Raw genomic sequence first — 23,273 nt, 5'->3', positions numbered from 1 at the left:
GGAAACAAAATGCATGAAGGTATTTTAATGATAAGTGATAAGTACCTGAAGTGCAATAAATGTTTGCCACTCCGTAGGGCCAAGACCTCTAAATTGTTAACCATATGCAGAGAATATTGATCGAATTAAAGGTGATAGATATCACATCCGAACTATCTAATATATATGTACATATGTAGGTACATATGCGAGTCAAGAGCCACAGAAAAGGATGATGACAGAGGCGCTTTTAGTAGGAAATTGTTTACCCATTAGCATGCCTTACCAACAATGAATGGGTGTCTCTTCTCGGCCAAAAGAGATTTTCGCTCGAAAGATTGTCACAACGACGACGTGAGATTGCGATTTTATGTGTACCAAGATTCACACAAAGAGCATCATCATCATCATCACTTCAGTGACAAGTTCTTAACCAAAAATTCGTTGGGGTTCATTGGCTCTAAGGAAAGGATTATGCAACCGAAATGAAATATCATCATCAAATTAAAGAGACTTATTAGTAATTTCGAATGAGCAATGAGGCGGCCCTTCCTCTGCGGCCCTTAAGCTGGGGGGTTCTATCAAAACTCACGTAGCCAACAAAAAGCGAAAGCTACTAAGGCCAATGGCTTCGCAAATAATATTAGCCCGAATTGCTCCACAGCCATAAAACAAATAGAGGTGCACTTACTTATTGTATATATTTCTTATTAATTATGTAGTTGGCTCTCCCACTCCCCTCTGCCACTGGCGGTGGCATCAAAGCGGAGTCGGAGTCTTGAGGTGTATACGAACACTATTTCTGGACTATCTGGCAATGTTCATCTTGTAAGCGAACATTGTAGTCTCTTGGCATAATAATGAGCTAGCTAACAGGCAAGTTTAAGATCTGCTCTAGACAAGAAGATAACTAACTTACTTGCTGCCATCTAGTAGAATCCGTTAGCCCAACTTGGCCAATCAGTTGCTATCGGTGAAATGGCAAATGGTTTGCATGAATTTGAAACATTCCCACACAAAAGAGATATTAAAGAGGTCCTATTTAAGGGGGGAGCCTGCTTTAGGAGGCTCAAAAAATCGAATTTTTTTTTATTGCTTAAATCTGTTCCTAATATATCTAAGAATATGTCTGTCAATTTTGGAAAGACAATTCGAATTATTTTCGAAGATACAGCACTAAAAGCAGTCGGGCGCCGAACAGGTATACGAGTAAACAGTAAACTTTAAAGCGCGTTCTCTCGAGTTTTCATTTTTGGGATTTTCCAAAATTGGCGGGCAAAATTACAAAAAAAGTATTCAACGAATCGTAAAAAACCAAAGCTTATTAGATTCAGTATCTTATTACCTCCTCTGTGAACCTAAAAAGTTCTTGAAAAAAAATTCTAAACTATTTTTTTTTGTAAATTGAAGTTAGGTTTTTTGGTGAAAAATTCAACGTTTTTTTTCAAATCTAAAAAAAACTTTGATTTTCGCATTTTTTTCGGGTTTTCACAGGTTCACATAGAAGAAGGACTAATGAAAATTAATTATCCATTTGATTTTTTTGTTTCCGACAAAAATGAAAGTGGGCTGTATATCGATATTTTAAATTTTAAAAAATGTTTTTTGTAAGTTTAAATATGTAATAAAATGATGTAAAAATTTCATTACATTTGCTTGTTTTTTTCTATCCTAAAAAAAAACACGAAAAACTGCCTTTTTTAGGCCTCCTAAAGCAGGCTCCCCCCTTAATGGAAGAAAACTAAAGTTGTGTAAAACAATTGTCCTTTAAATTTAGAGAAAAAGAAAGAGTGGGATATTTAAGATGGTTTGCCTTTCTCAGTGTCTCAGTTGACTTTGATTCTGTTTCTTTCGGAGTGAATTATGGGGCAAAACCACTTAACCAATTGCAAAGGAAAAATTTGGACTTGGGAGAAGGAAATTTTCGATTACTAGAAATGGGATAAGTGATAGAAACATGAACTTTATCCTTCCATCTCCTTCCACTTACAGTTTGTAACTGTCTCAAGTTCCACAAGATGGGATCCACGAACACAGAAGAAGAAGGCAGCGGCACACTTTAAGCGCATGCGCGCCAAAAAAAAACAAAACCCTATGTGACACTCACACACGCACACACAGAGAAAGAGAGATAGAGAGAGAGAGACATGGAGCACATGGACTCTCACACCTTTACGATTGGCTCTCGCAGTCACGTCTGCGCAGAAGAAGCTACAACAATGAGTATTTTGCCATTGTAATTGTATGTAATTGTTGTTGTCGCCTACATTTCTTCTACCTGGCTTTCATTGTGAAGAGCTCACGCACCTGTCCATGTGTCTGTGTCTGTGTGTGTGTATGGGTTTTTGGGGTTTCTCTGCCTTTTGCATTCTTAATAAATCAAAAGCGAAGAATATATAAATTGGGCGTCGTTGTGGATTGTCGGTGGTAGTTAGTATTTATCAGCCAACGGTGCCTCACAGGAGGAAGAAGCTCAGTGCGAGTGCAAGCTTTGGCTTTATTTTATATCATTCGACGGATTATTCGCTGCTGGATAACACACTTGGATTAACCCAAACCCAAACCGTCAACAGGATTAATTATACATACATTTATTTTTTTTGGTTTTCGAACAACGAAAGAAAAGAGCGAGCGAGCAAAGTGCATTAAAGTGAGAGAATTTAAGAAACTTGTGAACAAAAAGAAGCTAAAGAACTGAAACTAAATTGAAAATGTGGAAATCTGTGTGCGTTTTACTCTATCTATGCGCCGTATGCAATGCAGGACCATTAGCCGCCTACCAGGTGAGTTTCCAGTCAGACCAAGACCAATACCGATTCAATGAATTTGGCGAGTTGGCCTCAACTTCCGTTAACGGAAACGTTGGAAACGGACAGGGGAAAAAAACTGTTAATGAATTAAGGCATCTTTTGGGGAAGTCGAAGTCCGGTCTCTCTGGTTTATGATTTGCATACTACATACATCTGTATGTGCGTCGCACTGTCCCTGTCCCTGTCCCTGCCCGGTCCCTGACCGTTCTTGACGATGTGTTTGCTTATTTGGTATGCCAAACGTTTAGCCTTTTAACGGCTAAATACCAAACGGACTGCAGGTGCAACTCGATGGAGTGGGAGCTACTTAGGTATTTTTAGTCAACGACAACTAACTGCAGGCTATAAAAGTCGCGAGGGAGGGAATAACTCTGAAGCCGGTAACAGTTTTCCAGCCAGCATAAATTTGCAATGAGGAATTTTCTAGGAAATGATAATGGCAAATTAATAGGAAAGAGAAAAAAAAAAAAATGATTACCAATATAAAAATGTAGTCATTGGAAAGTATTTACGAGGCATTTACGATTCATATTGAAAGAATATATTTTTAGCAAGTGAAACAATTCTCAAATAGTGATTCATTCAAATTTCTAGATTGAAAACACTTTGGGCCATCTCAAATAAGACTGTTTGAAAAACTCCCAAAAACAGATTTTGTATTATAAGTTAATATATGAAATATTGAAAAATAATGAAAAGTAGGTAAGGGCTATGAAGACTGGAAAAGATCTCCGTTGCTTAGGGGGTGGAAATATATTGACAGAAATTTGAGTAACTTTCAGTAAAGTAAAATGAAATCTATATATAGACTATCTTGTGAATATTGATTGACGATCGTAATTATAGTGTTATTAACTAATCCAAAATGATTTGCATTGAAAGCAAATAAAAACAGAGGGAGAGAGAGAGAGAGAGAGAAAAAACATTCGAACCAAATTGCATATGCGTGATTGAAAGTTGTTTGATTAAAATGCATAAATAAACATATCGAAATAATCGAAAATGGTTAAAATTATTATGTGATAATATTTTTGTGAGCGCTTTGAACCATTCGAAAGTTACTTCAATTGCAATGGGCCAGACCCCAAAAAAGGGCCGGCACCTGCCAAGCCAAGTGCACAAAGTCCAGTCCCCTGGGGTCGGGGTGTCGTTTTGTGGTAGCTGCGGGGGAGGGACCAATCAATTTTCACTGAAACGTAGACGAAAACTAGAACACAAGTGAAATTTTTGTTTGTAGATGTCACGCGCTTTGCTTTGTACGCCCATCACGTAGATACTTTTAGCTGAATCAAAAACTCTATCGACATGGTGCTAATCATAATGTTGTTCGATTCGATTGCAGAAAAGAAAGACAACTCCTGCGATGGCAAGAGAGGATCCAGCGATAGCCGTGACACCCGCCGAGGAAGTAGAAGTGACCGAAATGGAGGAGTCAGAGCCAAGTCACGTCCAGGAAGCCAAACCCCTCGTCCCGTCCAGCACTCTGACTTTGCCCAGTAATGCGACATCGATTCGCGCCGATATAACCGATAACTTCTCCTGCACGAATAAGACCTATGGCTACTATGCCGATGTGGAGAACGATTGCCAAATTTTCCATGTCTGCCTGCCGGTGACCTATGCCGATGGCAAAGAGAATATCTTCCGTTGGAGTTTCATTTGCCCCGAGGAAACCATATTCAATCAGGTAAATAAGTAAAGATTTTCAGTTGGGTGGAGTTGTAATGGGATACCAAATTCTTTTAGGAATCCTTCACCTGCATGCGTCGTGAGGATATGACCATTGAGTGTGAGGACAGCTATCGTTACTATGAGTTGAATGGTAACTTTGGTGCCCCAGTGGAAGAGGAGAAGAACCAGGAGAATGAGGGTGAGTCCAAGCCCATGGAAACTGAGCCCATGGAGGAAGTGGCTCCAGCTGAATCGGTTAAGCCGCAACCCGAGATTGTCAAGCCGGTGAAAGTGGAGAAACCCAAGCGTAAGCCAAGTCAAGGACGCCCCAAGCCAGCAGTGTTCTATAAGCAGCCCGTGCGGAAGACTCCTGAACAGGAAGTTGCCCAAGCCAGTGAGCCGTTGACTCCCATCAAACCTCAACGAGTTTCTGTGCCTATCAAGGAGAAACCTCTTACCCAGAGTCCGGCCCAGTCCCAATCTCAATCTCATCCTAGTAAACCAGTGCGAGGAGACTTTTTCTTGACACAGCGTAAACGTAACAAGCCATCAAGCACAACGACAACCACCACCACCACCACCATGAAACCACTGAGAGAGGAACCCATTACCGTGACCTTTGAAGCTAAACCCACTCTAGAAGTAGAGACCCTATTCCAAGAACCGCAACCTGTGGTGGTCAAGAGTGAAGAACCTTTGGCCGAGGCCTCTGAGCCAGCAGTTGTTCTGGTGGCACAGCCAGAAGAGATTCAAACAGAGGAAGAGCAAACGAAACCTGTTCAAGATGAAGATCAGGAGAAGCAGGATGTGCAACTCATAGAAGCAATCGAAGAAATACCCGCCGTCATAGTGGAGAGCTTGGAAGCTGTTAAGAAACCACAGGCCGATAAAGAGCAAGAAGACACTAAAGAAGAGTTGAAAATAATTGAGAATGAGAAAGAGGAGCCCGAACAGCCCGAGGAGGAGAAAGAGATTGAGGAAGAGAAGGAAGAACCAGCTAAAGTTCTGGAAATTACCAAGGAACCGGAGCAAACGCCCTTGGAACCAGCCATTGAGGAATCCACCAACTCCCAAGAAGAGTCGAGCAATCAAATTGAAGAGCTTGAGGCACAGAAACCTCAAAATGCGCCCCAAAGTATGCCAGCAACTGAGGCCATGGAACAGCCAAATCCCTTGGTAGATGAAATTCTGAATACCGACAGCCCCAACAATGAAGCCCAGCAATCTCTGGGTGGTTTCAAACCAGTCGATCCTGTCATGGCAGCCGAGGCCGAGCAATTGATCACCGACTTTTTGAATACCCTTAAGAAAACGGAAGAGAAAACCGAGACTGAGTTAGCCATGGAGATGGCAGAGACCCTGGATAAAGAGGACAAAGAGAAACCACACGCACACGAGGCGGAGGGAGTATCGGTTGAAGAGCTTAAATTGCCAGAACCCGAAATTGTCGATAAGAATGCCTCCGTAGAGGAGCAGCTTCTGGAGGAGGAACAGAAACTGAAACACGATTCACCGATTATCAACATTATGCAGTTGAGTCATCCCGAGGACTATCAAATTCCCGTTCAGATCGTCTCGATGGAAAAAGAGCCCATAACCGAGATCGATATCAAGCCACTTGACGACAAAGAAGAAGTGCCAGCTGCCGCAGCCGAGGTGGAGCCCCAAGAGGTTCCCATCCACAACGATGAGAATCAAGAGAGCTTAGCAACAGCTGCATATATGCCACCGATCAGCATTGACGACATCGTAGAACTAGTCAAGGAACGCCTCGATCAAACACCAAAAACAGAACAAATGGTTCCAATGGAGCTAGTCCTTACGCCTGGAGCTGAGGAGCCCATGGCCCTCATTCCAAGCTCAGGCCAAAATCAAAACCAGAACCAAGACGAAGACAAACAGCAGGAAGCCTCTTCCTCTCCGATTGAGAAGGAGGACATCATTTTACCCATCTATAAACGGATTACCAATGCCGATTTAGCCATGGCAAATTTGCAAACTTTGCCGGTTACCTCCAGCAAAGGGGACACGGAAACGGAACCGGAAAAGCCATTAGAGCCCCAGCCAGAGGTGCGTGAACCAAAGTCGAAACTAAAAATGGATGCTCGCAAGCGTCGTTTCCTTTTCCGTGCCGATGCCAGCTAAATTAACTCAACGCCTGTGACTCTCCTCGTTCTCATCCCGCCCATTTATATACATAAATACATATATGTATGTATATATAAATATTTATAGCGCCTGCCCTACAAACAAAAACTCCTATATACAAATTTATCAAATGCGCTGATACCCACACTCATAATTTTATAATACGTTTTGATTCCCTAAAATGTAAGTTTAGTTCTTTTTTTTTTTATTTGTTTTCCCCACGAGTTAAATTACACACACAAAACACACAAAAGATATAAAAAATTGAAAAACAAAAAAAATTTAAATAAATTTTCAAAAAACATAATATTATTCAAATACTTTTGCGTTAAGGTTGGCTGGCTCCATCGTGCTTAGGTTTGAGTGTCTTCGTTTGTTTTCTCTAATGGCATTCAACCTTGGAGCGATAGAGACGGCCAATCGAGAAACAGCCTAAAGGGTCACCTAACTAGAACAAGTTGAGAATTATAATGTACATTGAACTAGAGATGGGATCGGGAAAGAAAATGCTTCCCGTCCCGAAATCAAATTTGCTTTTCCCATCCCGGTTATCCCGAAAAATTTTCAGTCCCGACATTTTCCCGAACATTTTTTTTCATATATGGATATTACTTTATTTAAATATTTGTTTTTCCAATAAACTCTTACTTTATATATCCATATTTTTATTTAAAAACAATATTTTTTCAAAATTGTCTCCAATGAGCCGAGTTCTTCTGTCTTCCAAAATTCTACTTGAAGTAGAAAAAACTCTTTCGCTAGTTCCAGAGGATGTCGGAACATTTAAAGTTTGCCTAGCCAGCATTTGCAATATTGGCAATTCATTGCACTGCTTCCAAAAAGATAATATATCCACATTTTTCTTAAGTTTAACATTCTTAATATAATTACTAATTTCTTCGTCAATATCATCTTCACATGGAAAACACGAAATATTGCAGGAGTAATATTTCGTGTTACTAATAAATTGCAGTCAGTGAGTAATATCGATAAATACTGAAAGTTTGATCGAACATTTTATTTTTGGGTCCCGATAGTTTTTCCGGGACCTGCGGAAATTTCGGGATCGACCTCTTATCCCGTCCCGGTTTTTTGAAAATCTTTCCCATCCCGCCCAATTCCCATAAAGTTTTCGGGTCCCGCGGGATTCCCGAAAATCCCGATCCCGACGCCCATCTCTACATTGAACACTTCCAACTGTGGAATCAGTCAGGTAAGTTACATCAGCTTCTGAAAGATATCATGTTGTTGTAGAAATTACTAGTATTTTTTTTGGCTTTTATTTATTAACACTTAAACTTTGGGCAATTAGCTGTATGAGGCTACTACCAGGTGTGAGAACTCTACAAATACTACGTTACGCATCCAAAAAAAAAAAAAAAAAAAAAACAATATACTGGACGACAACATTACAACATACCCAAAAAAAAATACCCCCATTAAACCCAATTTACAACGACTCAAAAAAAAAGGAGAAAAAATACTGGTCAAGTTGATTTTTGGCTACGCCTCCGTCTCCTGTTCCAGTTCCCCGGCCTGAATCTCCTCGGGTGTGCGCAGATCGATGGCAAACTTTTGCCTGGTCGGTGTGATTGTGTCACTGGGGGACGAGGCATTGCCAGCTCTCGTTCCGCCATCTCCATCGCCATCGCCATCGCCGGAGAACTCCTTGACGCGTCGTGAATAGTCCTGAAAAGCGGCTGACAAGGCAAATGTCAATCTGCGGGCCATCGCCCGACTGTCGCAGACGAAGGCATGCACCTCGAACGGATGTGGATTGGAGTCATCCTTCACCACGATCATGGCAAAGACGCGGGTATACACTAGATCCTGTACGCCATACGAAATGGTATCAATCGGATAGCTCCAGTTATTTATGCTGGCCTTTGGTGAAACGATTTCCAATTGCACGCCATCGGTGGACACTTTCAGTTCACAATTGGGCAGTACTTTATTGGCTGGCAGATTCTTGGCCACGCCCACCATTTTGTCCACAGGGCGACGTGTGTATCTAATGCCCCACAAGCCTCTGGCTACCTCTGAACCAATGTATTTGACCTGCAACGACAACAAAAAAATGGAGAGGAGGGAAAAGGTGTGATTATTCTTTTGCTTCCGCTGTGCATGCGTTGCCCAAACCCAGACCCAGACCCAGACCTAGACCGGATGCCTTTCTTTGCCTCCCACCATGCAGAGAGCCAGCCAAGCGCAACGTGTGCGTGCGTCTGGTCTGTATTTATGCCCTGCAATTATCATTCGATCAGATGGTATATTAGACTATGCAAATCAGATCTGCCTGGGTCAGAGTGTCAGTCGAATCTGGGCAGTGTGTGATCATGAAATAGGTGGTAACTTTACCCCCTCAAGTAAGCAAAAAGCCACAAGTTGAGCATTCTGTTCAGCCTATTGCATACTTTAAGGGGCAAAGGGCAAAGTTTCCCCAAATCATCATGTATACATAATGGCAATCGATATGAGGGCTACGAATATTTTCCAACTGAGGGGTACGAAAAATTCGACTAGCTGAATTCTTCTTCTTTTTTTTTTTTGGGTTTATCTTGGGGGCTTTTTGTGTTCGCGGGCGACTTAAACACACATTTCAGACACACATAAGTTGATTCACGTTGGGGCTTACTCACCTTGAAGGTTATAGGCAAATCGCCCACATCTACTTGGCTATCCAGATCGGTTGAACCGCTGGCATTATCGGTGCTACCAGAGGCCATGTCTGAACTTAACGGTATCTGAAATTGTACAACAGCAAAAGGTTAAAATTATTTTCCTTTTTTAGTTTGACAAACGGGAATGAGCAATGAAAAAAGAACCCACTGTGTGTGTGTGTGTGTGTGTTTGCTTTGCCTTTTTTTTTATAAACTTTTTACATGGTTTATTTTTAACTTTTTGCTTTATCAGGGAACTAATCGTTCTGTTTGTTGTTGTTGTTGTTGTTGTAGCTGTTACCTTTGCCGGCACACAAACCCGACTAAACAGTCATGAACAACAAAAGGTGTTGTAAGACCTCTCTGTACGCCATTCCCTCTCCCTCTCTTTCTCTCTGTCTCTGTCTCACTCTTTCTCTCTGTGTCTCTGTCATTCTCTAGCTTTATCTCTCCCCATATGTATGTATATACATCACACAAAAGAGAATTAGTTTCCTTTCACGCGCTGTCATAGCAACCAGCAAACAAATACAATAACTGAAGCAACAGTTAGTTGCTTATGCTGCTTCAACATTAGTCGGTTAATAATATTATGACACATATGTACATATATATATTTATGTTGCCAATGATCATTTGCATTATAGTTTGAAACATTTTCAATTCAAACCTGTTTTCTATATATTAAATGAGACTCTGTTTTGGAGACTTTCAAAGATGTTGAACCAATCGAAGATCTTTGAGATTGGATTAGGTTTAGCTGTGAGATAGATTTTGTTTTCTATCTCATAATACCCATCGAAATTCTCGAAATGCCCATTTCTGATATTCAAAAAACTGTGTCATATATTGTAGAGTATTTCAGTTTCAGTGCTTGAGATATTCAAGTGTAGGTATGTAACAGAGTATTCCAATTTCGTTGTGGGAATTTGGTGTAATTTTTCTTTTGCCTTAATTATGGTATTTGGCTTGAAAAGCTTTCATTGTTGTTGTTACTCTTTTTTATTAGAAATGCATTATTAATACATATGTATGTATGAACATATTTCCTCACGCAGTTGGGGGCGGTGAAATGGGGGAGGGGAGGGGTTGGGATATAACATTAAACCGGACATAATAGTATTAACAAAAAGAGTTGCATGTCTGCAAGTTAATGACCATCGTCAAACGCACACACATAACCAGAGATAGAGAGTGAGAGAGAGAGAGAGAGGGAGAGAATGAAATTAGAGATTAAAGTCAAAAGTGTAACGAAATAATTTCAATGCAGTTATGACGTCACTAGCGTTAATAGGGTTCGAGTGAAGGTGTGTGAGGAGGGGTGAGGAGAAAACACATAAATGTATGTACATTTAAGGTCGAGGGAGGAGAGTGGGGGGGCAAATATGGTGGGCACAACGACCTGCCATCCAAGTGACAATGCCAACTAATTGCAGGTCAGCACTCTTTGTCTCTCTCTCTCCCTCTTTCCCACCCCTGCCCCTCGTTGGTCATTTCGCGGTCATAAACCGCGGGCTTCTCAATGTAGAGCATAACTGAGATCTTCTCTCACGGGCTCACGGGATCGGGATCAGGGGCCTCTGGACACTAAAAATACATCTAGTAATACCAATTTCCAGACCATCTGCTCTCAACTCAACCGTAATGAAGTGTGCAACGCCATTTCAATTTTAAGCTATTTTACACAAAAATAATTTGAAATTGTAATCGTTTTCGATATTTATTTATTTTTCTTTCAGTTGCATTTTGATGGGGTTTAAGGTATTTTCTATGATACAGTCAATATTAGATAAGGCAAATTGCCACAAATGGACAATATACGAGTAGAAGACATTATATACTGAATTTGAATCGTTATTGAAAGGAGCTTCCCTTTGAGTCACCGTTCGACTCCGAAGAAAGGAGAGAACTGTTCATATCTACCTTCACCTATCTGCATTTTGCTGAATGTCCATAATTAGCTTTTGGATGGATTAACTGACTGTGGACTGCCTTTTCGGCACTTGGAAAGTCTGAGGTATTTACTTATTAGTTAGTATCAGGCACTCATCCATTTTGCCCTCCAGAAGAAGTCATTTATGGGTGGGAGATTACAGCTCTTAAAGCCTTTTACCGATTACACTTTAAGAACATTCGACTTGAATGGGATCGAAGTTAATAAATTCACGAAAAGATTAAAACATTCTTCTTTAATTCCCTAAGAACTGACAGATTTTCCTATCCTTAGTCTGGAATGGTTATGATTCTCTCAGCTTTAGTCTCTCGGTTATCAGTCAAGTTGTTGCCCGCATTCGAGGACCTAAATTTCTCTTCCATCGACATGGTTCAACATTTGTTTTTCTTTTTCGCAATTTCGCTTATGTGCAATATTTACTGTAGATTGTGTTATGTGCCTATTGCCACAAGACAAATGAAATGTTTATTTTTATGTTTTATTGTAATTTCTCTCCCCCCACACCGAGTCTCCTCCCCTCTCCTCTCTCCCTCTCTCTTTCTCTTCACGCCACAAAACACGGTGTTGGGGCCTAACTGACTGATTGATCGCTGACCAAAGCCAACCAAGCCATAACCCAATTTTATATAATTTTCCACTGACAAACAGTCCAAGCGGAAGCTGCTCATATAGGCATATCTCCTGTGGACTTTTATCATATCGCATATCACATATTGGTGCTGATGGTGAACGGTGGCTGCCGGGTAGCTCGTGCCGCACAGGGGGCGGGGCGGGGCAGGGGTAAACATATTTATTTATTTTTTAAATCATCATTATTGTCATTCGAAGCGCGCACTTTACTCCACATCGAGTGTGTGTGTGTGTGTTAGTCCAGTGAGTCATATCATTTGCACTTGCATTCTATGGAATCACTTTACACCGCCGGCGCACATCCTCATCGTCAACCTGAACTGGTTGGCATTATCATCATTTAATAACAACAACAACAATACTAACTAAGAAGCCCGTCTCTCTCAGCGTCACACGGGGATTTTAATCTTATCTTTTGGCTAATAGTAACTCAAGATAAATTTTTACTCTATTTGGGTTATTTTTTTTTGTTGTTGTTGATTTTGTTTTTTTGCTTTTTCATGTTATTTGTCTATTTGATATGAACATTTTTGGTTATAAATAGTGAAATTTATATTATATTTCTAAACGGATTTTTTAATTTTTTTTAAAAGATAGCTAGTTGGCACCCGCCATATACATATATATATATATATATATATATGTAATTACCGATCTTATCGTCGTGTGTGTGTGTCGAGTAATTTATGCCCGCTCGCACACCTGATACCTGTTGATACCGATTCGAGGTTGATTGCGCGACTAACGTTTATATTTCCGTGATGCTTTTGAATTTCGAGCCCCAGTCAGCTGTTTTGTCTGCACAAAGATAGAGTATACAAAAGGAATAACGACTTACTTATTGCTTTAGTTTTTAAATATTTATGACTGTTTAACATTTGATCTGATTGAGAAAATAGTTGAATGTTGAAAATGTTAGATTTATTTCCAACATGTTTTGGGAAAAGTACTTAAACATTTTAAATATTTAACATTTATGCATTTCAATACTAACTTTGAGATACAATTTCCATACTCTTCAACTTATCTTTAAAAATTTACATAAGCTATATATGGCTATACTTATTTGGTTGATTTGTGAAATAAAAACCATACTGAAATTGTTTGAAATTATTTAAAATTAATAGTCCAAAAATCTATTTTTCTTAAATAAAATTATACAAATTATTATTATAGTTATACAAATTTTAAAAAATCGGAAATGAAATTAAACGTTACCCTGAAAGAAGCGTGGACGGACACGGATCTTCAAGAGAACGGACTGAGAAACTACAATTTTGAGGCTGCGTCTTACACGACGAAGCTGAAAATTCCTCCTTCAATATTAATGGAGCCACACTCTGCTCGAACTTTTGAGAACTGCTGCACATAAGTATCTTTTTTGAATTTAGTTTTTATGATAAGCTCCACTTTATGGCTGCAGAACATATCATTCTCCGTACGGAATTCGGACAGCAGATGGGTCACATCGAATACGAGTTGGGGAGGCTTAAACGGACCAAGAAAAGAAACAATCGACATGGCCCAAATGTTCATTTTACACCTATCCGACACAATTGCCTCCAAATTCTTTGTTAAATCTGGTGGCACTTGTTTCAGCACCGCAATTATTCTCGCTGCTGTCGCTTCCGTATTGGTCAACTGCAATGACCACTTACACAATCTTGAGAGTCTTCTATTTTTGGCCAGGAGCTCTTTGCATACACAAGTCCCTACTCGCCATCGTAAAGGCTTGTCAGGTACATGACGAAGATTTGAAATGGCACATTTATTAGCACATTTTTATGGAAAATAGTTTAGTAAACTGTAACACCCAATGAGGACATCCCAGTGTGGTGGGATTATGGTAATGATATGGTTCGTAAGCCACAAAAACTTTAAGATTGACAATCAAAATGTCGGACATGTTCTAGTTAAAATTTACTTGGAGTATTATAATATATTAGTGCGACCTTGCAATGCAATTGGCAGCGTATCGAAACATAGGAAATGTATACATAAATATAATAATATAAATATATTTTAGATATAATATATATAAAAGCAAACTTTTATTTTTTCTATTGGTCCAATTGGGCCCGGGTATGGGATGTAGTTGTCGGCACGTTGTGAAAAATAGTTATCTTGATAGTTTTACATTTGTACCAAATAATAATAATAATTAATAACAATAATAAATAATAATATAAATAAGTGCTGAAATGCTTTAAAAAGTCAAACCTCCCGCGAATACCTCAACCTTAGGACTTTTTGCTAAGACCTTAGCATTCCGATTGTCAGCGATAAGCTATCAGTGTTAGGCTATGTGTTATCGATTGTATGCGATACGTTATCGATGTTAGGCGATGCGTCATCGGCTGTAGGCGATAAGCTAACGGATCTGTTACTTAACAGATGGGAACACTGTTAACACCGTACTAACATCGGCGAATTCAAGTTTCAAGTCATGTTAACGGCGCTGCTGTGCGCAATTTATCTGCAAACCACTGTTAACTTCAGAAATACTGGGAGACAGCAAAAAAAATGTGGCAGTGGAAAATGTCATGGCTAAGCCATAAACTTGATCATTGCATGTTTTATGGCTTAAAATATTTATAAAAATAGTGGAAATGGAAGTAAAAAGCAAAAGAATATCAAAATAAATGAAGCTGCATTTGCCTGCAAAAGCTTCTGTATGAAAAATTGTTGGCACTGATAGACAAACTGTGCCTGCTCCCGTTTCTGGTGGTCGCCGGCAGAAGAAGAAGCACATACAAATGAAAACGAAAGTAAAAGCAAATCGAAAATAGGATGTGAAAACAAATCAGAATGTACTGGCGTCTACGCCGACAGCGCAGCCGCAGCCACCATTGCAGCTTTAAAGGAGAAAAAACCACAACAACAACTACAACTGACTTTAATTGGAATGGAAAGGTAAGTAAATCATCGAATGCTTACATCTCTGTTGCTTTCTTATGTATTTGCCTTGGATCCGTCCTTGGATTCAGTTTTAAATCAGTTTGATTGCAAAACGAAGATGTCTTTAGAATATGTCAGGACTTTGGCATTATTGAAAATCTTAGGAAATGGGAAATCTTGAACTTGAGGTCTATAGTATAGTATGTTTAGGTTATGAATTGGTAAATAAATGATTGAGTGAGTGAGTGAGCGAGTGAGTGAGTGAGTCTTCTTGCAGACATCCATTGAGTGCCATGATGCAGCTGTTTCACTTCTATTCCTCAGTTTTGGGATTCATCCTGTGCTGTGCCCTTTCAGAGAACATTATGCAAAATAATAAATAATCACCACTGGAAGCGTTTTTGGGGGCCAGAGCACAGGCATAGACCATCATTTGACATTGGCCACAGGCAGGACAAGGCGAAGGACAAGAAGATTGTGCGCTCTCCTCTCTGCAGTTACCAATTCCAAGCTCCTGTTAAGTGTTGAGTGTGATTAATGAAATGGCCGCAAGCTGTGGGCAAGGGTAAGGCTAGCTGAGAACTTTGCAACACAGCCACACACACACACCTGAGGGGTACTAGGGGAATGTTGTATGTGTGTGTGTGTGTGTGTGTGTGGGGAGGGACAACTTGTTTTTGGGGTTAAATAGAGTTCAGGACCATAGAGTCGTCGAGTGTGGATGGGCAAATGAGAGAGGGCGAGAGAGAGAGTTGTTTCGCTTGATTAATTTCACTGCATGGAATATAATTAATTTGGTATTTACATAGGGTCTTGCCTAGAAAACGAGAGAGAGAGGGAGAGAAAGAGGGCTTTGTCTTCATCTCCTGGTCCGTTGATAAAAAGTCATTAGCTAGATTGTTCAAAAATTTGGTTCCACGGCGACAGGTGTGTATGTTTCTCTCTCTCTTTTGGCCTATGTGTGAGTGTGTGTGTGTGTGAGTGCTGTGCTTGGGTAGAAAAACACTTTGCTTTCAGTGGGTCATTTAAATTCATTACACAAAAAACAAAAACACACACACACACACAGAGAGAAGAGAAAACTTGAAGGAGGCTTGAGGAAAAACCGTTTGGCCCGTTAATTGACCACAAAACTGGGGCTCGTCTCGTCGCGTTGCGTTGCGTCTCGTCTCTCGCGTCCCTTGCGTCTTCTCTCTCTCTCTCTCTCCCTCTCTCTCTCTAGTCTGGTCTCGTCTCTCTCGGCTTAGCGATGTGGAAAACTTTCATGAATTTTCATTGCTCGCGATGCTTTTGTGGTTGCCCAAAACTTGATGCCTTACGCCACTGGGTTAATGTAATGGACCGATTGTCCGACCGTCCGGACAACGCCCAGCCACCCACCTATCCTCGTGGGGGGAGGGAGGGGGAAGGAACTATGTAGGTCCAAGCTGTATGACATTGAAATCCTTTCAGCGTTGCCGCACAGGAGGAACAGCCGTCCAACAACAACAACAACAACAACTACGACAATGGAAACGCGTTTCTCTCCTCCAAACCCTCTTCCTCAATCCCCAAAAAAGTAGTTCACAATAGTTTCCGTTGTTGTCCGCAAAATGCTGTCCACCTCCTGCGACTCCTCTTTGTTCATTTATCCCTGCGGGGGTGGGCAATGCTAAGTACTTACGATAAGTGAATACCATGGGCCGTGGGCCTCTGTCCGCCCCTCTCGGCCCCCCATTACGTTTTCTACCTACCTTCCTCTCCCTCGCGGTTACGCCTCGTTAGCCACAGCTGTTTGACAAACTATGCTTAAACTTAACAATTTAACTATTTAATTAACTGAACAAACGAACAACTGATATTCCAACTGATTTCCCATTAAACGGCAAGATGACACCACAACGAAATAATGTTGCCTTTTATCCCCCTCTTGACGCTTGCAAAATAATTGTCTTTTCGATAACGTTACGCAACTGATGGGAAAGTCAGTTGGTTAGAGATCTCGAATTGGCGGCACACTTAGTTAAGGGCACTAAATGTAACTGAAAACAGGTGAATAAATCTAATTGTGAATCAAAAACCAAATCCATCCGAAACGAATCAGAAATCCAAGTCCAACTTAATTATTAAACATGCTTTGGGAGAAGCATGAGCCGCAGGAGACAGAACCACGATGAAAATTCGATGATGGATGAGCTGACGATTGCTACTGTTGATGGAGAATGACAACACATGCCATGTGTCTGTCGACAGAGCGATGGAGCGATGGAACGACGGAAGCCTCTCGCTCTCGTAAATCAAAAGCCAAATCAGGCGACATACTGAAGTTTCCCTCCCCCCCTGAAAAACCCAACCAACAAACAACAACAAACAGTCCATGATAGCAGGCAAATGTTTGCGAATTTTATGCGAATTACGCCTAATTAGCATTCTCCCCACCAACCAACTGGAGAGATCACAGGGAGCGAGCGAACATGAGTTCACTTTGCTGAGGTCCCCAGCTGATTATAAGCACGATTTCATATGCAAAAATATACGCGCCATACGGTTCACTGTGCCTAGAAAAATGCATCAGGGGAACCTCTGTTGATTCTCTGGCTGCCATCGCCATCGCTATCGCTAACGTCATAGACATCGTTGTAGTTGTAGTTGTAGTTGTCGTTCGTTGTTGAAGTCAATGGGAAGCCAATAAAATTATGCGAAATCGGAATGTGTGTGCGCGCGTGTGTGTGTCAGAGTTTGTGTGTGTGTGTGTGCGACCGAGTGGAGTAAATTGTATTTACAAGCAACCAACATGGCACCGAACAGCGCAACAGAGCATCAGAGGCCAAAAGGGACCAACAAGTCAAAGGCGGGCTGTAACGTAACGCAATGCAATGCAACGGAACGCAACGCAGTAGACAACGATAACGACAACGGCGACGACACGACCCGTGGTTCAATTGCCTACGCTGCTCTGCTTCCGACTCTGGCTCTACCACTACCACTGACTCTGGCTGGATGCTGTTGCTCCTAGGCGCCTACAAGTCATCACCCTAGGGGCCATCACCAAATGTTGCAATGCTGTTGCATTTGCTCTTCCTCTTTCACTATGGTTAGGCATGTGTTTGCAATTTTTAGTTGCACAGTATTCAGCCTCAAAAAGGTATGTCGACTATTTTGAAAAGCATCAACCATCAATCCATCAACTGGATAAATTAGTAGAAATGAGACTGAAATAATAATTTCTCTTTACATAATATTGGAATTACCCGCGGTGCTTGGCCAGTTTTGCCAACAAAAGACTACAAATTAATCAATTAATTAACCTATAATAACTATAAAACTATCGAAACTTTGCCTATATTGAGTATCATTGAGATCACCGTAAAAAGAAGCGTATGTAGAATTCTATATAGACCAACACATGACTGAGAAGAGGAGAAAGGGGAAGAGTTTGTATCGTATTTTTAGTCAACCACTTTGTCCATGGCAAATGGAAGACCGACTGGGAAACTAGGCGCAACAGTTCAGTTCTGCTCTGTTGAGATGAGTTCAGAGAGATGGGTGGGTTGGGTTGGGGAGGGGGAAGAGTTCTTCTGGGTTTTTGGGCTTGCTAATTGCGGCGGCTGGTGCCAGCAGCAGCAGCAGCAGCAGAGAGAGCGGACATATCAAAGGGTCCAGAGAACTGCAAAGCAATTGCAATTTTGGATTCTGTGATCTGGGGGCTTAGGCCCCTTTTTATATCTCTGCTTTATATGGCAGCCAAGCGTGGCTCTTATTAATGATTAATTAAAAAAACTGCATGCCGTTTGGAGTTTGACGGGAGGTTGCGACGAAGGGAGATGCTTATGACATATGTAGGATTTAATTGGGCAAACAAAATGCTCCATTCTGCCGGTATTTACTTCACACAGAGTGACTGACAAAGAGAGAGAGAGAGAGGGAGAAAGTGCAAGGGTATGTGAAGCAACGTTTCTTTCCAATGTCACACATTTTGGTTGGAAAACTGTTTGGTGCCTGTCTCTCTCTTTAGCAAACTAGTTGCGCCTACCAAACAGAGAATCGGGGAACATTATGGCAATGAAACAATTCTCTTAAGCAATGAGGCAGGTCGTAACCAAAACGACAAAACGACCAACCAACCAACCGACCGACCGCCGACCCAACGGGCTAACCGACATCGTATATCGCCGACTCCAACCATTCAAGCACACGACGACGACTCCAAGTCGTCTGATTTGGACGAGCGACAAAGAATACGGCACAAGCAGCGGCAATGTGAACGCCAACGCCAACTTGGCCTAGAACAGAATCAGTCGTCAGTTTGTCCTAAGCGGATTTGGTCGACACGTGGTGCTCTATATACATCTGTATATGTGTGTGTTTGTTGTGTGTTTGTGTGTGTGAGATTGTGTAGGGGATTGGGTCGTCGTCGTCGTCTTCATCTACTATTACTTGAAGCACTAGATTAGGAATTTCGAAATTCTTTTCGAAAAGAAAAACCAAAAAACCAAAGTCATAGCGGAGACAGGATCTTATTTGGCGCGTGAATTTAACGCTTGGCCTAGGTCACGTTTCTGCACGTGACACGACCACGAGTCGCAGCACTGTATGTATGAGTCTGTTTGTGTGTGTGTGTCTATGTTCTTTTTACTAACCATTTGACTGTTGTTGTTGTTGTTGTTGCTTGGTTTTTTTTTTGTTGTTTTTTTTGATTAAGTGTTTCCTCCAAGTCTATATACATACATATGTGTGTTTGTGTGTGGTTGACATTCGATTTACTTTCGCCCGAAAAACACCAAAAGAAGCATAGCATACTTTTTGGCATAGAAAACCGCCGCAGCATCTTTTTGCAGCAACAACAACATAGAAAACAGCGACGTGTGTGATTTTCGCTCGATATTTGCATAAATTAAGTAGAAGAAAAGAACACAGAAAGCAAAAAACCAAAAGAAAAAAAACACACATACAACGCCGCTCAGAGACTCACTGGCTTAATGAGTTTTTAATACGATGCCGCGTTTTTTGTCTCTCCTATGTGTGTGTGTGTTTGTGTGTGTGTGTGTGTGCATGTGTCTGAAACCTAGAAACCATTGCCACAGGATTTGTGCTTGACTCCTTCCGCTAATTTATTGAGCTGGCCCCAAAAGAATTTTGGCCACCAAAAAAAAAAAAAAGGAAAAGGAAAATAAAAACCAAAAAGAAATCCAACTAAACTGAAAATAAAACTAAAAGAAAAGAAGACAAAATAAACCACTAATTTGCACTCGAGAAAGCGCCAAAGGAAAGTCTGCGTGTGAAAAGCGGAAAACTTTTTTGCCAGGGTAAGTCACAGTTTAAAGTTTTCAGGAGAGAGAGAAAAAAAAGGTGTTGCAAACTTTTTTTCAGCTCATCAAATCAAAGTAAAATAACAGATTTACGATAAATGATATCTCTCTTTCTTTTATTGGGGGGGAGGGGGCAATTCTTTGACCGAACGCGCGATTCTTTGAGTTCTTGATGGTAAATTGATAAACTTAAAGTACCAGATAACTTTTAGGGAACTAATGATCCTGATGTCCGGAATCCTGGTTTAGCATCCAACATAAGTTGCTTGAACTTTCTTTTAGAGTTTAGTGACATTGTTTGTGCTTTGTCATCTGACAGAGCAGATAGCAAATTCTCCATGAAATTTGTAAAATTTTAATTAGTCTGCTTTTTGCTTGATTTATTTAACAATTTCTTGAAATATTCCTCTTCACTAATTCCCATTGAATGTGAATAAACGAATTAGTTGAATTGATATTTGAACTAAAATCTTTTGGCTTTTGAGCAATTGACTCAATTGCAAGATATGACTTTTGCTTTGTCTACCAAGAAAAAAAAAAAAAACAAAACAAAACAAAAAACAAAAAAAAAAACATTTGAATGCAAATAAATGTGCTATTCGAATGTCTAATGCAAAATGTATTGAGCAAATTTCTCCTGTCCTGTCCTGTCCTGTCCTGGATATATACCCAAGGCAATTTGTTTATTGCATTGTCAAAATATTTTGCATGGAAACTGTCAGAAAAATTCACATTTTATATACTCTATGTAGAAGAAGAATTATATATATATATATGTATATGCTATAGTCGAGAGTCATTTTCATTTTCTGCTGCCATTCGAGTGCATATCGACTTATCGTTAATTAGTACTGACAGCCAAACGACAAAAAGCATTTTCGCTTTGGCCAATTCTCAATTCTGAATTATTAATGCAAACTGATTAGTTTATTTATGCATATACATACATATGTAAAGACATACGTATATAAACCGAAAAGGCAATAATAATAATAATAATAATAATGCAACAACAAACACAATCATTTGAGTGAGTGAAAGTGTGAGCCAATTTTCCATGGAAATCTTATTAAGAATTATTAATTAAAACTTTGAACTTATCCAAACGAAACATATTGAATGACAATTAGTAAAGACGAGAAATCAAATTAGTACCTACCATTTACCCCATCTATCTGACCTTTTGTTCATTCATATCAGATGACCAAATTGAAAGTCGGGGGGGAAAAATAAAACTCTCTTTCATTTTCTCTCTTTAAGTGCTTGCTCCAAGTCTTCTCTGGGTTTGTCTGCAGTTGACATTCGATTTACTTTTGCCCGAAAACCACAAAAAGGGCCGTTGCATACTTTTTGGCTGCATAAGACCTTTGCTGAACCGAAATAAATCAAGTTTATGTATTATCCATTGATTACCCTTCAGTCTGGGATATTAATGAAAAAAAAAAACCACAAAAAAAATCCATTCATGCCAATTAATTTGCCTATTGATATATATTCAAGCGGATATTTACTTACTTATTTATTGTGATGTCATCAACATAAATATTTAGCTAAGCAAAAATAAAATGTAAATACTGTTGAAATTGTAGAACAAATATTAATTAAAATCGTTTGTTGGCATATTCCTTTATATACATATATCCATAGATACATAGATAGATAAATATATATTATGTGTAATTAATTTGTTTTTACGTGCAAAATCGAAATAGTTTCATTTTACAGTTGACGAAAATTTTTCAAAATTCGCTTAAAATAAAAGTGAGCATATTCGTTTAAAAAATATCTGTATATATCTTGTACCCAGTGAACTTGAAGAGTTATTATAGTAAAGGCAGTTGAAGAATTCGCCTTTTAAGCATTTATAGAAAATTATGGAATGTCCTGTGCATAAGTTACAAGGCGAAAAGTGAGAATTTTGAATACTTTTCCAATTTTTACATACTTTTTGGGACAAAGTTCCCCCATTGCACAGCTCTAGACTTTAGATCCTCCTAGAGTATACAGTTGTCGTTCCATTTTATATTATTTTTTTTACGTAAATGCACTGGCAGGCAGATTGGGCAGGTGAAAAGTTAGTTTGTTGTTTGCTATTTTCGATGCGCGCTGCCCACCGAAAATGCGATTAAGCAAATATGTCAAATGCATTTCGAGTTGTTTTTTTTTTTTGCTTTTGGTTTTTAAGCTATACAATAATAAGTATTTAAGTTAATTTTAATGTTGTTTGCTTAATGCGTTTTTTATGTGCGGCAACAGCAACGGCAGCAACAACAATAGCAACAAATGAGGCATATGCGTGATATGCAGCCATGTTCTCATTCTCTCAGTATGTGTGTGTGTGTGTGTGTGTGTGTGTGTGTGCGATGGACAAGCATATTCCGCATACAATTAAAAATAATTATTATCAATTTACGACGAACAACAATTTTCAATTTAAGTTTTATTTTATTTATTAAAAGTGCTCAATGCTGGCATTTTTTGCTCTCTCTGTCTCACTCGCTCGCTCTCTGCGTGTTGTATGTATGTATCTGTGTTGCATGTGTCCTAATGTCAGGTCGGGTCAACTTCAATTTAAGCTGTTCTATCACTGGCAAATGTCGATGCAGGAAGCTGCTAGGGAAATGCCATTCAATTGTTGCAGTATAAAAACAAAAAACAACAAAAGTGAAGTGAACGCGAAAGAGAAGGAAGAACCCTTCTCCATATCCTTTTGTTGTCTATACGTATGCAAAGCAATTAAAATAGCCACAGCGTTGCATTGATTGTGAGCTGCAGTCACACCGCAGCGGCTAGTGGCGAGCTACATCGTCGAGCTTTGCTGTTGGCCCGCGTTTTTATCATCATTTTCTATGGCGCCACCATTTTTACCTTTTGCACTATGTATTTTGTATTTGGCCACCGCCGCTGCAATCGATTCTTTTGAATCATCTAGCAATAAGCCAGCATAAAGGTTATAATGTTTGAACAATGTTTTCAAGTGGCGGTGCCTAACCCTCGACAAATGCATGAAACCTTAGACCCTACTATTCTCTCTCGAAATTAAGTTCGAATCAATTGTACTCTTCATGTAGAATACTTGAAATAAACAATATCAGATATAAAGTGTATGGATATTTAATATATACGATTACCAATTGGATCCAAATACCATAGATATTGTCATTATCATTTTTTCTAGTTTTTTTTAACTAACTAACTAAATATATTCATTCTTTATTCTATAGTTCAGATGTGA

General features: G+C 39.8%; 3 protein-coding genes across 5 annotated transcripts in view; 2 read left to right on the top strand and 1 right to left on the bottom strand.

Moving 5' to 3' along the window:
* Window positions 1–2,679: 2,679 nt before the first annotated feature.
* On the top strand, window positions 2,680–6,649 carry LOC6638630 (titin). The gene is made up of 3 exons (XM_047012084.1): window positions 2,680–2,762; window positions 4,132–4,476; window positions 4,536–6,649. Exons 1-3 carry the CDS (start codon window positions 2,691–2,693, stop codon window positions 6,603–6,605), a joined length of 2,487 nt encoding a protein of 828 aa, XP_046868040.1. The 5' UTR covers window positions 2,680–2,690; the 3' UTR covers window positions 6,606–6,649.
* A 1,216-nt stretch (window positions 6,650–7,865) lies between these two features.
* Window positions 7,866–12,584, bottom strand: LOC6638631. Of its 3 annotated transcripts, none has more exons than XM_002062491.4 (3): window positions 12,504–12,584; window positions 9,248–9,352; window positions 7,866–8,666 (listed from the first exon to the last, which is right to left on the bottom strand). In XM_002062491.4, exons 2-3 carry the CDS (start codon window positions 9,332–9,334, stop codon window positions 8,112–8,114), a joined length of 642 nt encoding a protein of 213 aa, XP_002062527.1. In that variant the 5' UTR covers window positions 9,335–9,352; window positions 12,504–12,584; the 3' UTR covers window positions 7,866–8,111. The 3 variants fall into 3 exon arrangements, with proteins under 3 accessions (XP_002062527.1, XP_046868091.1, XP_046868090.1); XM_047012135.1 differs by having other exon boundaries at window positions 12,562–12,584; XM_047012134.1 differs by having other exon boundaries at window positions 12,555–12,579.
* Window positions 12,585–19,969: 7,385 nt separating this feature from the next.
* Window positions 19,970–23,273, top strand: part of LOC6638684 (connectin) — a 149,727-nt gene continuing 146,423 nt past the window's right edge. The window contains exon 1 of the mRNA XM_023181562.2: window positions 19,970–20,035. The gene's annotated coding sequence lies outside the window, so the exon portion shown is untranslated. The remainder of the gene's footprint in view (window positions 20,036–23,273) is intronic.

The sequence above is a fragment of the Drosophila willistoni genome, assembly GCF_018902025.1.
Source record: "Drosophila willistoni isolate 14030-0811.24 chromosome XR unlocalized genomic scaffold, UCI_dwil_1.1 Seg144, whole genome shotgun sequence".
NCBI lineage: Eukaryota > Metazoa > Arthropoda > Insecta > Diptera > Drosophilidae > Drosophila > Drosophila willistoni.
The sequence above is the reverse complement of the archived record's forward strand: the minus strand, read 5'-3'. Positions and strand labels throughout refer to the sequence as shown.